The sequence below is a fragment of the Lepisma saccharinum genome, chromosome 11, assembly GCF_977018435.1.
Source record: "Lepisma saccharinum chromosome 11, izLepSacc3.1, whole genome shotgun sequence".
Classification (NCBI taxonomy): domain Eukaryota; kingdom Metazoa; phylum Arthropoda; class Insecta; order Zygentoma; family Lepismatidae; genus Lepisma; species Lepisma saccharinum.
Genome location: NC_139239.1, coordinates 58824637 through 58836838, shown reverse-complemented (window position 1 = coordinate 58836838; position 12202 = coordinate 58824637). Strand labels below are relative to the sequence as shown.

Sequence of the window (12202 nt, the reverse complement as noted above, 5' to 3'; positions counted from 1 at the left end):
TTCTGAGTCACTCATTTCAACCCATTTCTTTCCCTTTTTGCCTAAACTCTTTGTCTTCTTGTTCTGTGCAGCAAGTTTCTTCAGCTCTCTAGCTCTTTTGCCTCCTCTACTTCATGCTTTTTCTCCTCCTTTGTTAGCAGTGGTAGCGTCGTCGCCATGTAATCAAGGTGTCCCGGGTTCGATCCCCGATGCAGGCACATAGTGGTTCGGATCCCACTTTAAGCTGTAGGTCCAGTCCTAATTAGCCTTACTGTGCATAAAGAGGACTTAAAACACCAAATCAATCCTCCTCCTTTGTAAAGTATTTGATTATTTAAGGAGATGTAATCACAGCAGGCAGTCTTTCTCTTTGCTTTCTTGGAAGTTTTTGGACTTGGCCAAAAGAAACTAAAGTAAGGAACAAATTAGGCTGAGTTTAATGTAAATTAATTATCAAGCGGTTCTGGTGTACAACCTTTGTTCCTCGCTGGGCAAGAACTTTTCCTCCTTTAGGATTCAGAAAGAAGCAAGCTTGTCCTCTTCTTACTCATTGTGAGGATCACGTAAAACTGATTTTAATCAGAGAATAAATTAAAATTAAGCTTACGTTTATTCCCATTTTTGGAATTTTGCAACATTTTTCTAGGAGTGTGTGGGATCCCGAAAAGTCGGGACCGGGATCGGGAAATGATTCCCGACTTTTCAGGATCCCGAGCAGCTGGGAAATATCGAATGGTCATTTTTGAAAGTCGTTAATTCTCGACGTTTTCTGCATTGTAAATGGCTAGAACTTATCGAAAATTGTTTGTTTTTGTACCAGAAATGCAAAAACAATCATTTAAAGTGAATATGACGTGTAGAATTCGAGATCTCTAGAGCTTTGGGAAATTTTGAAAATTTCCAGTCCCGAAAATTTCCCATACTGACCCAAAAATTTCTGTCCCGCACATCCCTACATTTTTCACAAAATCGTAGAACAAGGAAAATAGTGTACTGTATGAGGTCAAATTTTAGTTAAGTGTAATATTTATCATTAATCAGGCCAATTTGCAACATTTTCACAGAATTGTTAAGAACATTAAAAATCATAAAAAAAAAAAAAAGGTAAAGTGTTCCCCTGTGCATAGCACCACGCCATGAAGGCGTATAGGGGGTGTAGGGGTAACGCCCCACACTTTCTTGATCCGGTCGTGAGTGGGGGTGATGTGATCAGCATCACGCCCCTGACCGCCTTTACCCCCCAGGGTTTCCCCCAGGTACCCATGTTATTCGACGCTGGGTAGGCGCCGGGGCCGCTTCCACCGTTAGAAAAGTTCCCGGATTTGAACCGGCCGGGGACTTAAAAATCATACATAAGACAAAATTTTCATCATTCGGCAATTTAATTTGCATGGAATTTTAGTTCAGTTTATCACATTAAGCCAATATAAACACGTAATTATAATGTGACATTTTTTGGTATTATTATTGCAGTTTTGTATAGTTCAGGTCCCTCACATTTAGTGATGCAGGAATAAAGAGTGATTTCATGGAAATAGCAATGACAGAAGATAGAAATAGTATGCAAAAAGCCCAGAAATGACGTTTCAGGGAATGTCCCAAAATTTGACATGCACGGCACCAAACTCTGACACCCCCCTGTCGGATTAATGTTGCAATTGCCGTACGGCAATGAAACTGGTATTTTTAGGAATGGTAAACAACATGCCTTTCAATGCACATCAAAACCCAACATTGTGTATTTTCGAATAAGGTTCGACACTTGTCGAAATTTGGTGCACCACCCATGTTTTGTGCTCACATGTTCAACAGCCCTCTTATTTTGTTACGTGAACAACCTTTGTCTGCCGCAACAGACTAGGAAGCTCAGAAAACGGCTCTAAAATAATAATAAAGTATTGTAATTTGTTTTGAAACAACACAAAACTAGTAAAAACCTTACGTAGAAAACTTACCTTCTTACGAAATCCAATAAAAAGCAGTTGATTTTTCACAGTTAGCAAATAGTGCCATTACAATTTCTCCTGTGCTGCTGCTATGTCTCATCAGGTGCAACCACCCTTTTTTTTTAGGGTAAACCTGTACACTGTCGCATGATACATACACTATTTTCTGCATCGCATCGTTTCCTTATCTTTTACGATTTTTCAAATACCCTGTCAAACTTAGGGGCATTGTCGAAATTAGGTACGTTTACCTTACGCAACAACAACAACTGGCAGAGAAGTTAAATGTTGGTCGCCAAACCATATCTGATCGTCTTCATGCCATGGGAAAGATCCAGAAGGCAGGAAAATGGGTCCCACATCATCTGAACGACAGACAAATGGAAAAGTAAAAAACTGTGTGTGTGAAGTGTTGCTTTCTCGGCATGAAAGAAAGTCTTTCTTGCATCTGATAGTGACTGGGAACGAAAAATGGATTACTTCGAGAACCCAAAATGCAAAAAGTCATGGGACAACCAATATCGACCTCAAAACCGAATCGCTTCGGAAGGAAGACAATGCTGTGCATTTGGTGGGATCAGAAAGGTGTGGTGTACCATGAGCTTCTGAAACCAGGTGAAACAGTGAATGCTGTTCGCTACCATCAACAACTCATCAATTTGAACCATGCATTGATCGAAAAGCACCCAGATTGGGCGACAAGACACGGAAAAATGATTTTGCAGCACGACAACGCCTCATCACACACAGCGAAAGGCATCAGACACACAATTTCTGCACTTGGCTGGGAATTCTTGCCCCACCTGCCATACTCACCAGACTTAGCCCCTTCGGACTACCACTTGTTTTCATCGATGTCTCACTCCCTTTCCCAACAACACTTCAACAATTACGAAGATGTCGAACAATGGCTTGCTGACTGGATCACCTCAAAATGTGAACGATTTTTCTGGAAGGGCATCCACAATTTGAAGGACAGATGGGCAAAATGTATAGCTAGTGATGGCGCATACTTTGAATAAAGCCTTTGTTACCTTTCTCCCCAGATACACTTGTTTTCTTTTGGATTAATTAAGAATTATTAACTGGCACGCCTGGTATAATTATCATTAGTTTTGCCCCTGTATTCCCTATAAATAATATTTCTTTAGGAAATTGGTCTTTTGAATTTTGGCATAATTTCAGAACTTTATAAACCCTATGTCATGTGCAAAGTGCAGTGCTGTGCATTGTTTGTCGGGGTGTCTACATGAATATAATTTTATCTTACACAGTATAGTTCAACAATCATTTTTGGAGTGTGTAAAACAGGTTGTTGCAGGTATTTGTGTGAATTCTATTAATTTCTTTCACGATTTTGCAGACAATTTTTGTTATTGATTTTGAGCAGTTAATAACTCTGGTACATGGTACATGAGGTGCTGCAATTCCATACAAAAACTCAATAAGCCCCAGCAATTAGTCACAAATTTCTTCTCTGTAAACAGTGTCTATTCTTAAAATACAAATAATAGAAATGTACTAATTTTCTCACCATCCATGTCGAGATAGCAAACCACACAAGAAAAATGGGTCTAAATGGAAATTCCTGTTTTTGGAATTAGTGGAAAGTGGTGTGCCCTGAAGGTATTGATTGATTGATTTGGTGTTTTAAGTCCACTTTATGCACGGTAAGGCTAATCAGGACTGGACCTACAGTTTAAAGTGGAATCCGAACCACTATGTGCCTCCACCAGGTATCGAACCCGGGACCCTGTGATTACAAGGTGACAATGCTACCACTGTGTCATTGGGGAGGCCCCCTGAAGGTATTGGTGGGGTCATAAATCAGATTATAGACCACAATATAAAGAAAGTAAGGTATGATTGTGCAATATAGAGAATGTCTCCAATTTCGTTAATATTTGGTATACTAACTAAATTTGGCCTTCTAATCACAAATCTGTTGTTAAAATGTGGGGTTCATGTGTAGAAATTTTAACATTTTGCACGGGTAGCCCCACAAAACATTCACGGATAGCCTCAAGAACCATTTCCAATAAGGTTAGGCAAGTTTAGTTAAAATTTTGTTTGTAAAACAATGTGATACAGCTCTAAAAATAATAATTCAACTTTTATCGCCTTTTTATCCGATTTCCACACGTTACCCCCGCATTTTAACAACAGATTCGTGATTAGAAGGCCATAATTTAGTTAGTATACCAAATATTAACGAAATTGGATACATTCTGAATATTCTGCATTCGCTCAGAAAGTAAAGTGCTCCCCTGTGCTTTGCACCATGCCAGGAAGGCGTATAGGGGGTGTGGGTTAGGGCCCCACACTTTCTTGATCTCGGTCGAGCTGGGGGTGATGTGGTCAGCACCATGCCCCTGGCTGCCTTTACTCCCCAGTTTCCTCCAGGTACCCACTTTCTATGATGCTGGGTGGGCACCGGAGCCGCTTGCACAGGTTGAAGACCACAATATACAATACACATTTTCTGGGGTGCTTTTAAAAACTTCTTAGTTCCAATTTTGATGTTTTAATGGATATTGCATGCATGTTTTGCCCTTTTTAGTGCATTTAACTCTTTCCCCTATGCATGGCACACACCATATATAGTGTACAAGTATGAGTCAAGCTTCTGGTCCTAATAAAGTTGCAGTTTTCTTCCACAAAGAACTGATTAAGTGTCAAATTTATTTATATTTTCTAGATACCCATATTGTATGTTCGTTCAGTACACAAAACAGAAACATGTTGAAGTCTTCCAGTCCAGTAGTGTTGCGAATGTATGAGAAAGTTTTGAACAATTCATACAAATTCAAAAAAATTTCAGTTAAATTATGTTACTCAACCACACACAAAAAAAGGCTTGCTTGATACTCATCTCTCTTTAACTTAACATCTGAAAATTTGGGTGGGCAAGTGCCCCCTTCCCCCTCAGTTATGCCTTTATTTGTGATTGAGCTTCCATTAATTTCATCTCATCACCTCTCATTCTCCCTCATCTTTGCTATTAGCCAAAAGTGGCAAAAAAGCAAAGTAAAATAAAGCAAATCAATCCACCTTCGAGAAGACAATGATTACATAATAATGTGACATGTACACACAAAAATAGAATTTCGAGTTTCATAGCATTCAGAACTTAACTTTTGCATTGTTTGCAGACCTCAGAAGAGATGGTTTATTGCTTTCTTCACTTAAGTTTTATCTGTTATTGAATTTGCTTCTATGGCAACTCACTATATTAAGTATCATGTGAGTAGTTTGGTAGTTGTCAACATTGGCATTGTAATTTGAGATGGATGAGTTAGCAGCAGGCAATGTCCAACGTTTCTGCAAATTCTAAAGCTCCTGGTGGGGAATAATCTTTGTTTTAACACCTGAGTGTTGACATTACACACATTTTGCAAATCGCACAGGTTTGATACCTGGTGGAGGCACATAGTGGTTCGAATTTCACTTTAAGCTGTAGGCCAAGTTCCGATTATAGACTTTCTGTGCATAAAGTGGACTTAAAACAACAAATCAAATAAACACATGTCTTGCAAATCATGAATCTTAAAGTAATTGATTTACAGTTTATCTAAATTGAATTTAGAACAGTTATAATATATTGCAATAATAGTGTGTTTATAATTAATAATAATAAAGTGATTATTCAGCTTCGTGATCATGTTTAACACTTATATGCAGATGACGGTACTGCTTTATGTGCGAACTACGAATCTGGTGTACTAACCATGGCAGGGGGTACTGTGTAGTAGTTGGTTAGAGCACTGGATCACAAGTCTATATAGGTTCGATTCCTACTACTAGCAAAAATAAATTTCTTCACCTGAAGACGAGAGAAGAGATGCTCTCTCTTCGCTGAGTCACTCATGCTTTGATGATGTTATCACTGGGTGAAGCAACATAGTTGCCAGTCAGTGATTTCATGTAAAGGTGATAATACTGAAGGAAAGCAAGCTGCAGTGTAGTCAAGAGGGATGTCACATGTCATTTCATCATCAACAAACCCCCGTGGCAGACCCAGAAGTTACAGTTGGGAGGGGCGAATTTCAATCAGGTACCTCACCAAGAATTCTAACATACACTCGCACTGTTTCATATAAACAATATATAGTACTTTGGGCAGGAACCAAGCAGATTTCCATGTTCTCGAGATTAACTTATAAATTATTTTGTAAAATGAGAGATCCTGGCTGGAATAGATGGTTATTGAGTTTGAGTTTTTGTTTTGAGTCCAATTTATGTACCAACAATCTAATTGGGACTGGACTTGCAAGTTCAAGTAGAATCCGAACCAGTATGGTTGAACCCAGAACTCCCTTCATTACATGGCAAATACATTACAATTACGTCATCTGGGAGGCGTCAAATAGATGGTTATTATTGTATGTTTTTCGTAACACCTTCCATTGCAATGGTAAACTGAACGATCAGATATGAGGAGTAAAATGAATAAGCAAAGAAAACAAAAATCTTTTCTCCCAATGGATCTTGTGGCTGGATTTCCTTTTGAGGCATATTGCACAGTGGTTTGGGTCCAAATGTAAACTGTAAGTCCATTTCTGATTAGCCTACCACGAGCATAAAGTGGGCTTAAATCAAACTTTAAAACATATTCTCTATTCGGTTAAACTTTGTGTGATAAAAGAACATTTGAGTTCTCAAAAATATTAGGAATAATAATATATCAAAAAACCTGCCAGTTGGGAGGGGTGATCGCCCTCCCCATGGATCCACGCCTGACAAACCCATGGAAAAGTGGGAAAATATAGCACTGACAAGAAGATGGGCTACAAAAAAATTGAGTTTTTGTTGCTGAAACTCTCTTGTTGTGAGGAATAGCAAAGTGAAATTACATTTTCTCAGCTGGCATAAGAACTTGCACAGAAAATCAAATTGTGAACTACTAGGCAATAAGTGTAATAATTTAGAACTTTAGTGGAAAGAAGTCTTAAGAAGTTTCATGTGTCAAAAAAGAAACATATACATTGTTAACTAATAATTAATGTTCAACAATACTGTGGGAACAATGTAACAAGAATGAATTACTTGCTATGATATAACAAACATTAGCAGTGGCGACAAGATGGAGAACCTAAATTGCTCGAAAAATATCTTGGAATACCTGAAAAATTATCAAGAACTTCAAGTGTTTTTCTTAGATCCACTTGTAGCCTTCCTAAAAGCAGTACAGGCCAAGTGCAGCAAGTATGATGACAATCAATTGATGTTAGCTGTGAAAGAAAACCTACTACGTTTATTGAGCTTGGGAAAAATCAATGTTACAAATGGAAAATACATGATGGCACGGGACAGTAAGAGGTAAGTCTTCCATCAACTTGCTAATATGTATGCATATCCTACAAATTTTGGTACTCTACAGATTATAGATTATTTTACAGTTCTACTGAACTTAGATATTAACTCTACAGGATAGCCCTCAATGTTCATGTTATCAATTTCAGATGATTTGTAATCTAATTGAATCTTAAACTAATTCCTAATATCTGTAACTTCAGTTGTTTTAAGTCCATTTTATGCACAGATAGCCACGCGAGAGCTGGACTTGCAGCTTAAATTTAGATCAGGATCACTGAAAATTCACAGGAAATAGAACCTGGGACCTACTAAAAGTAGTAACTAGCATGGGAAATTATTATTGTTATTACAAATTCTATGCTAAGAAATTGCATGTTAGGGACCATTTGGTTATTTTTTTAACATCACACATTCTGCCTTTTAAGATACCAATGGCAAGGCCACCGAAAGGAGAAAATATTATGAAGGAATAAATAGAATAAGTACCATTCTTGTACTCAATTAGAAATGGAGCAAAATTTTGGAAAACTGAAGTCCAGATTTTGAACCAGAGCATGCTGAATTATTCTAATCGGTGGGGCAGGCTTCATGTAATTTTTTGCAGGGCAAAATTTACAAACTACATATTTAAATTTGAAGAAAACAGGACAGGAAATATCACTACTTCATTCACTGTAGTGCCTCTTTCCGATTTCATGCTTTCTTCAATATTAATTCTATTTACCTTTTCAAAATTGGGATGCTTCTCCCCAACATATGAAAGTAAGTGCTGCAATAAAATTTGCTTTATATGTACATTCTCTGAAAGAATATCAACTTTGTTTGCTCATTTCTTGAAATGAAGTTGTCTGCTGCCTTAGTAATCTGTTCTACTTAGACTGATATAAATCTACGAATGTAAACCAATTGAGAGTAGCTGATAAACAAACATATGTCTTAAAGAATGAATGCATACCAAGTTATTGATATCACCTGAAAATCAATCTGCATTTATTGAGGTATTTTAAGTGTCAGAAAGAGTATTGATATCTCCCCCCCCCTTAAATGTGTGCTTACAATCTTAATCACTTAGTAAACTGCCATGCGACATTATATTTAGAACATTTGCAAGCATAGTCACTTCTTGGAAGAGTAATCTTCATCTCTATGTGGCATACTATTAGCAATATTTTATTTTTGTAAAGTATTAATGATTTTCCCAGGTTTCCACAAGGAAGAAGAAATAACCCCGCAGCTCCAAGATTCCAGGTTCCTTCATCAGCTATTGAGGAGCATGTCAACGTCCATAATTTACAACACCAGACATTCAGCCCCCCTCAACAATGTGGCAGGTTAACTTCTGCTGAACCAAGCCCTGCAGCTCCTCATGATGTACTATTTTACAACGAGGGCCAATTACCCAACAGTTCTGCATCAGACATACTTCTTCAGAGAAGCAAGAACCTCTCTGCTTCCCAACCTAGAGAAGTTTTGAATGTAAGTCCAGAACAAGTGGCCACCAGTGCTAAGAATTTGTCCCCATTCAAACAGCTACGTCTCGTTCCCAAAGAGGGCATGACTGAAATTCCTCCAGCATGCATGGAACTCTTGAATTGTGGGAATGTGCCTGAACATGCTCACGAAGTAAAAGATGAACACCATGATGAAACCAAGACAGCAAATCAGACTGCAAAAGCTTTGGAACCTGTTGAAGGAAATGCACACGGAGCCTTTTTGCTACAGCATCGAGTGAAACAATACCGCAACAAAGTGGGAAATCTTTACAAAATAGGAGAAAAGGACTTAATGGCAAATGCTAAAGACATGCCTTGGTTCTTTGTGCCAGAGCTCGAAGGGATCCTGTCTTTGGAGGGAAACACAAAACAGGATTTCTCAAGACGTAATGCCATCTGCATTTCAAGAGAGGAAGCTTTGGAAAACTTTCAAAAGATTGTCACGGCAGAGACTGCACATGAAACATTCAACCATCCACAATCAAGAGACTCTTCACCCAACAAACGAATGAAGTACGAGGAGACTGGCAAGATTAAAGCTCATGTTCATCCAGAGTTTGCAAGAAAAAAAATAATGAACAAATATGTCATTTTACAACAAAATCATTTGAAGAAGCAAGCTGATGAAGCAGGGAAACAACTTGCAACAATCAGACCAGTGAAAGTCAACAATGAAGATAACTCTGCCATATGCTCTATTTCAGAGTACAAATTGAAGAATCATCCTGAAGAATGCCTTGAGAATCAGCACAAGTATGGTGAAGTATCGGACTCGAAGAAAGAAACTACATACAAAATGCACATTCCTTTTCAAAATGGCCAGCTTCAGGAGCAACATAAGATTGATCCACCAGATTTCCAGGTGTGTTTATCCTCAACAGATGAGTGTGGCTTCCAATTTCCACCTTCAAATAACAACCTCAACATCATAACTAAAGCTCGTCACGATGATTACCTCAAAGGACTACAAATTCAGAGAGATCGCTCACCTGTACAGAAGTCACAGATTGATGCTATGCCAGAAACATTTTATCCCTATCCAACAGAATTTCAACATCACCAGATGGATTTGATGCCGCCCTGTTCATTCTCACACCTTTGCAGTTCTTCGTAGTTAACAGTTTTGACCACAAGCACAGACACTAACTGTGCAACTAAGTAACAGAAGTTTCATTTCTAAATCCATATACTAATGCAATGCATTTATGGTTTCAAATTTGATGAAAACTAAAATTTCAGCAATAAGAACGATTTTTATTGAAGAAATAATTCATATACTGTATCAACATTATTGTATCTATTAATAACGATGTAAAATTCTTCATGTTACCCATCTCTGTAATAAATTTTCAAACTACAATCACAGAAGAAAATTCAAAAGCAAAATGAGTTCATGTTTTATTGCAATCTACTTCAAACCAATGTAAAAGCATTAATATTGTCGCGAAAATTATTTTTAACCAACCTGAACCATTCTTATATATGTAAAACTTTTGACATTTTTCTCAAAGCTGTGAAACACCAAAAATATTAGTTTGTTGAAGAAAGATGGTATCAAAAATCACTAATTTATAATGCAACAAAAACTGGACCTGTGGAGAAAGTAAATACATTTTGTATGTTTAAGAATATTTCTCCATGTCACAATGTCAAAACATTAATAAATTGAACCAAAATATTCACACCAATTATGAATTCTAATTTATACTCTTAATATTTGTTGCTTGGAACTACCACTCAGCATTACTTTCGGGGTTACGATGATAAAATTAGATAAAACTGACAAAGATACTCACCATGTAAAACTCATCCCAGCTTTAGGAAAAAAATAAATGGATGTCCCTTCAGAACTATTTCAAGGTTTTTGTGTGAATAAATAGTCTACATTGTAACAATGTAAAATTTTATTGTTTGTTGTGATTTGTACTAAATAGATAAAAAGAACTTGTGATGATGCAGCCACATAGCTATCAAGACCCACAGGGAAGTCCCCCATAGCGCTTCTACGAGGCTTAACATATGGGTGACCCTTGTTCCTTCTCCGTACTCAAAATGCCATGGAAACAACTCAGCTGCCAACTGGTGACCCATGTACATGATAGTTGCATTCATGCCTGTAAATACATTTAAAAAGCTGTATTTTTCTTTCATATATCAAATCTCATTAATACTGGATATCTTGATTCAGTTTAATTATAAAACTCGTCAGTAGGTACTCATATGCATGGCTTCTATGTGAATGGAAATGTGAGATTACACAGTGTGAAGTCTACTTTAGGAGTTTTCAAAGAAGAAGCAATTTAATTCAGTTTTTTTTCTAATTTACAATGTTTGTATATGCAAAATTTCTGAACATTGATCAATTATGTGGCAAAATGTAGAATAACCTTTTTAATAAACTGCTCGCCATTAAAAATGCAACACCCAGAAGGAGTAATCTGAATCAGACGAAATGTGCACAGTGTGCAGAGGAGAGGTGCAGAAGGAAATGATTAGGTGTTCAAGGCCATCATGCGTCATGTGATCCTGCCACGCCATCTGGTAAGTGGTACCTGTAGCAGGTCAGATAGGTGCAGAAGAGCAGTGAAAGTGCATGGTCGTGAGTGTAGTGTGTTAAAATCGGTCAGCAATGCCACGTCGTCGAATACGGCAGCGATTCCAGCAGGTTTCCCAGTTCGATCGCGGCCGAATTTTTGCATACCGTGAATGCGGATTATCCTACCGTGAGATCGGTGCCCGTGTAGGACGGAATGCATCCACAGTGATCCGTGTATGGAACCAGAGGGTCCAGGAAGGCACTGTAGAGCGACGTAGAGGTTCACAACGTCCGCGTCAGACGACGGAACGAGAGGTCAGACGTCTGATACGCATGGCCCTTACAGACAGAACGGCCATGTCAACAAGGATTGCGCATGAAGTACGGGATGTTTTACAACGTCCAGTGTCCCCACGAACCGTGCTTCGTCATTTGGCAAACCGGGGAATTTTTTCCCGGCGCCCACTGTTGCGGATTCCTCTGATGCTAGAGCATAGGCGTTTGTGTCTGAGATGGTGCCAAGACCGTCGTGCATGGATGGTGGAATGGAATGCTGTAGTGTTCTCTGATGAATCCCACTTCTGTATACAACATCATGATGGATGTACACGTGTGTGGCAGCACCGTGGCACTAGGCTTCATGACACCTGCATCATCACACAGGGCCTTCATTGGGTATCATGGTATGGGGTGCCATCGCCATAGGTGTTCGTTCGCGTCTCGTACGCATTCAAGGGACATTAAACAGCCAACGGTACATCACACAGGTTCTCACCCCTGTTGCTGTCCCATTAATCCATGCACTGCATAATGCCACTTTTCAACAGGATAACTCATGCCCCCATGTTGCAAGGAATGTCCTCGCATTTATGGAAGCTAACCATGTGCCCCTGCTTCCTTGGCCAGCACGTTCGCCGGATATGTCGCCAATT

The 12202-nt window shown here is 38.6% G+C and overlaps 2 protein-coding genes across 8 annotated transcripts in view; one reads left to right on the top strand and one right to left on the bottom strand.

Annotated features, from left to right (window-relative positions):
- The first annotated feature begins 6373 nt into the window (after positions 1-6373).
- On the top strand, positions 6374-10337 carry LOC145994844 (uncharacterized). The gene is made up of 2 exons (XM_083131220.1): positions 6374-7244; positions 8444-10337. Exons 1-2 carry the CDS (start codon positions 7009-7011, stop codon positions 9846-9848), a joined length of 1641 nt encoding a protein of 546 aa, XP_082987346.1. The 5' UTR covers positions 6374-7008; the 3' UTR covers positions 9849-10337.
- A 276-nt stretch (positions 10338-10613) lies between these two features.
- The window catches only part of Hgsnat (Heparan-alpha-glucosaminide N-acetyltransferase), a 69848-nt gene continuing 68259 nt past the window's right edge, over positions 10614-12202 (bottom strand). For 5 of the 7 annotated variants that reach the window (XM_083131215.1, XM_083131217.1, XM_083131219.1 and 2 more), the window contains one exon: positions 10615-10848. In XM_083131215.1, the coding sequence (XP_082987341.1) occupies positions 10661-10848 (188 nt within the window). In that variant the 3' untranslated portion in view covers positions 10615-10660. Of the gene's footprint in view, positions 10849-12202 lie in introns of all 7 variants that reach the window. The other 2 variants (XM_083131212.1, XM_083131214.1) reach the window with 2 other exon arrangements.

Bases quoted from the DNA above. Each gene is read 5' to 3' on its own strand.
- LOC145994844 (XM_083131220.1), top strand. From the start codon at position 7,009: ATGGAGAACCTAAATTGCTCGAAAAATATCTTGGAATACCTGAAAAAT. The intron at 7,245-8,443 runs GTAAGTCTTCCA...TGATTTTCCCAG, and splicing joins ATGGCACGGGACAGTAAGAG to GTTTCCACAAGGAAGAAGAA.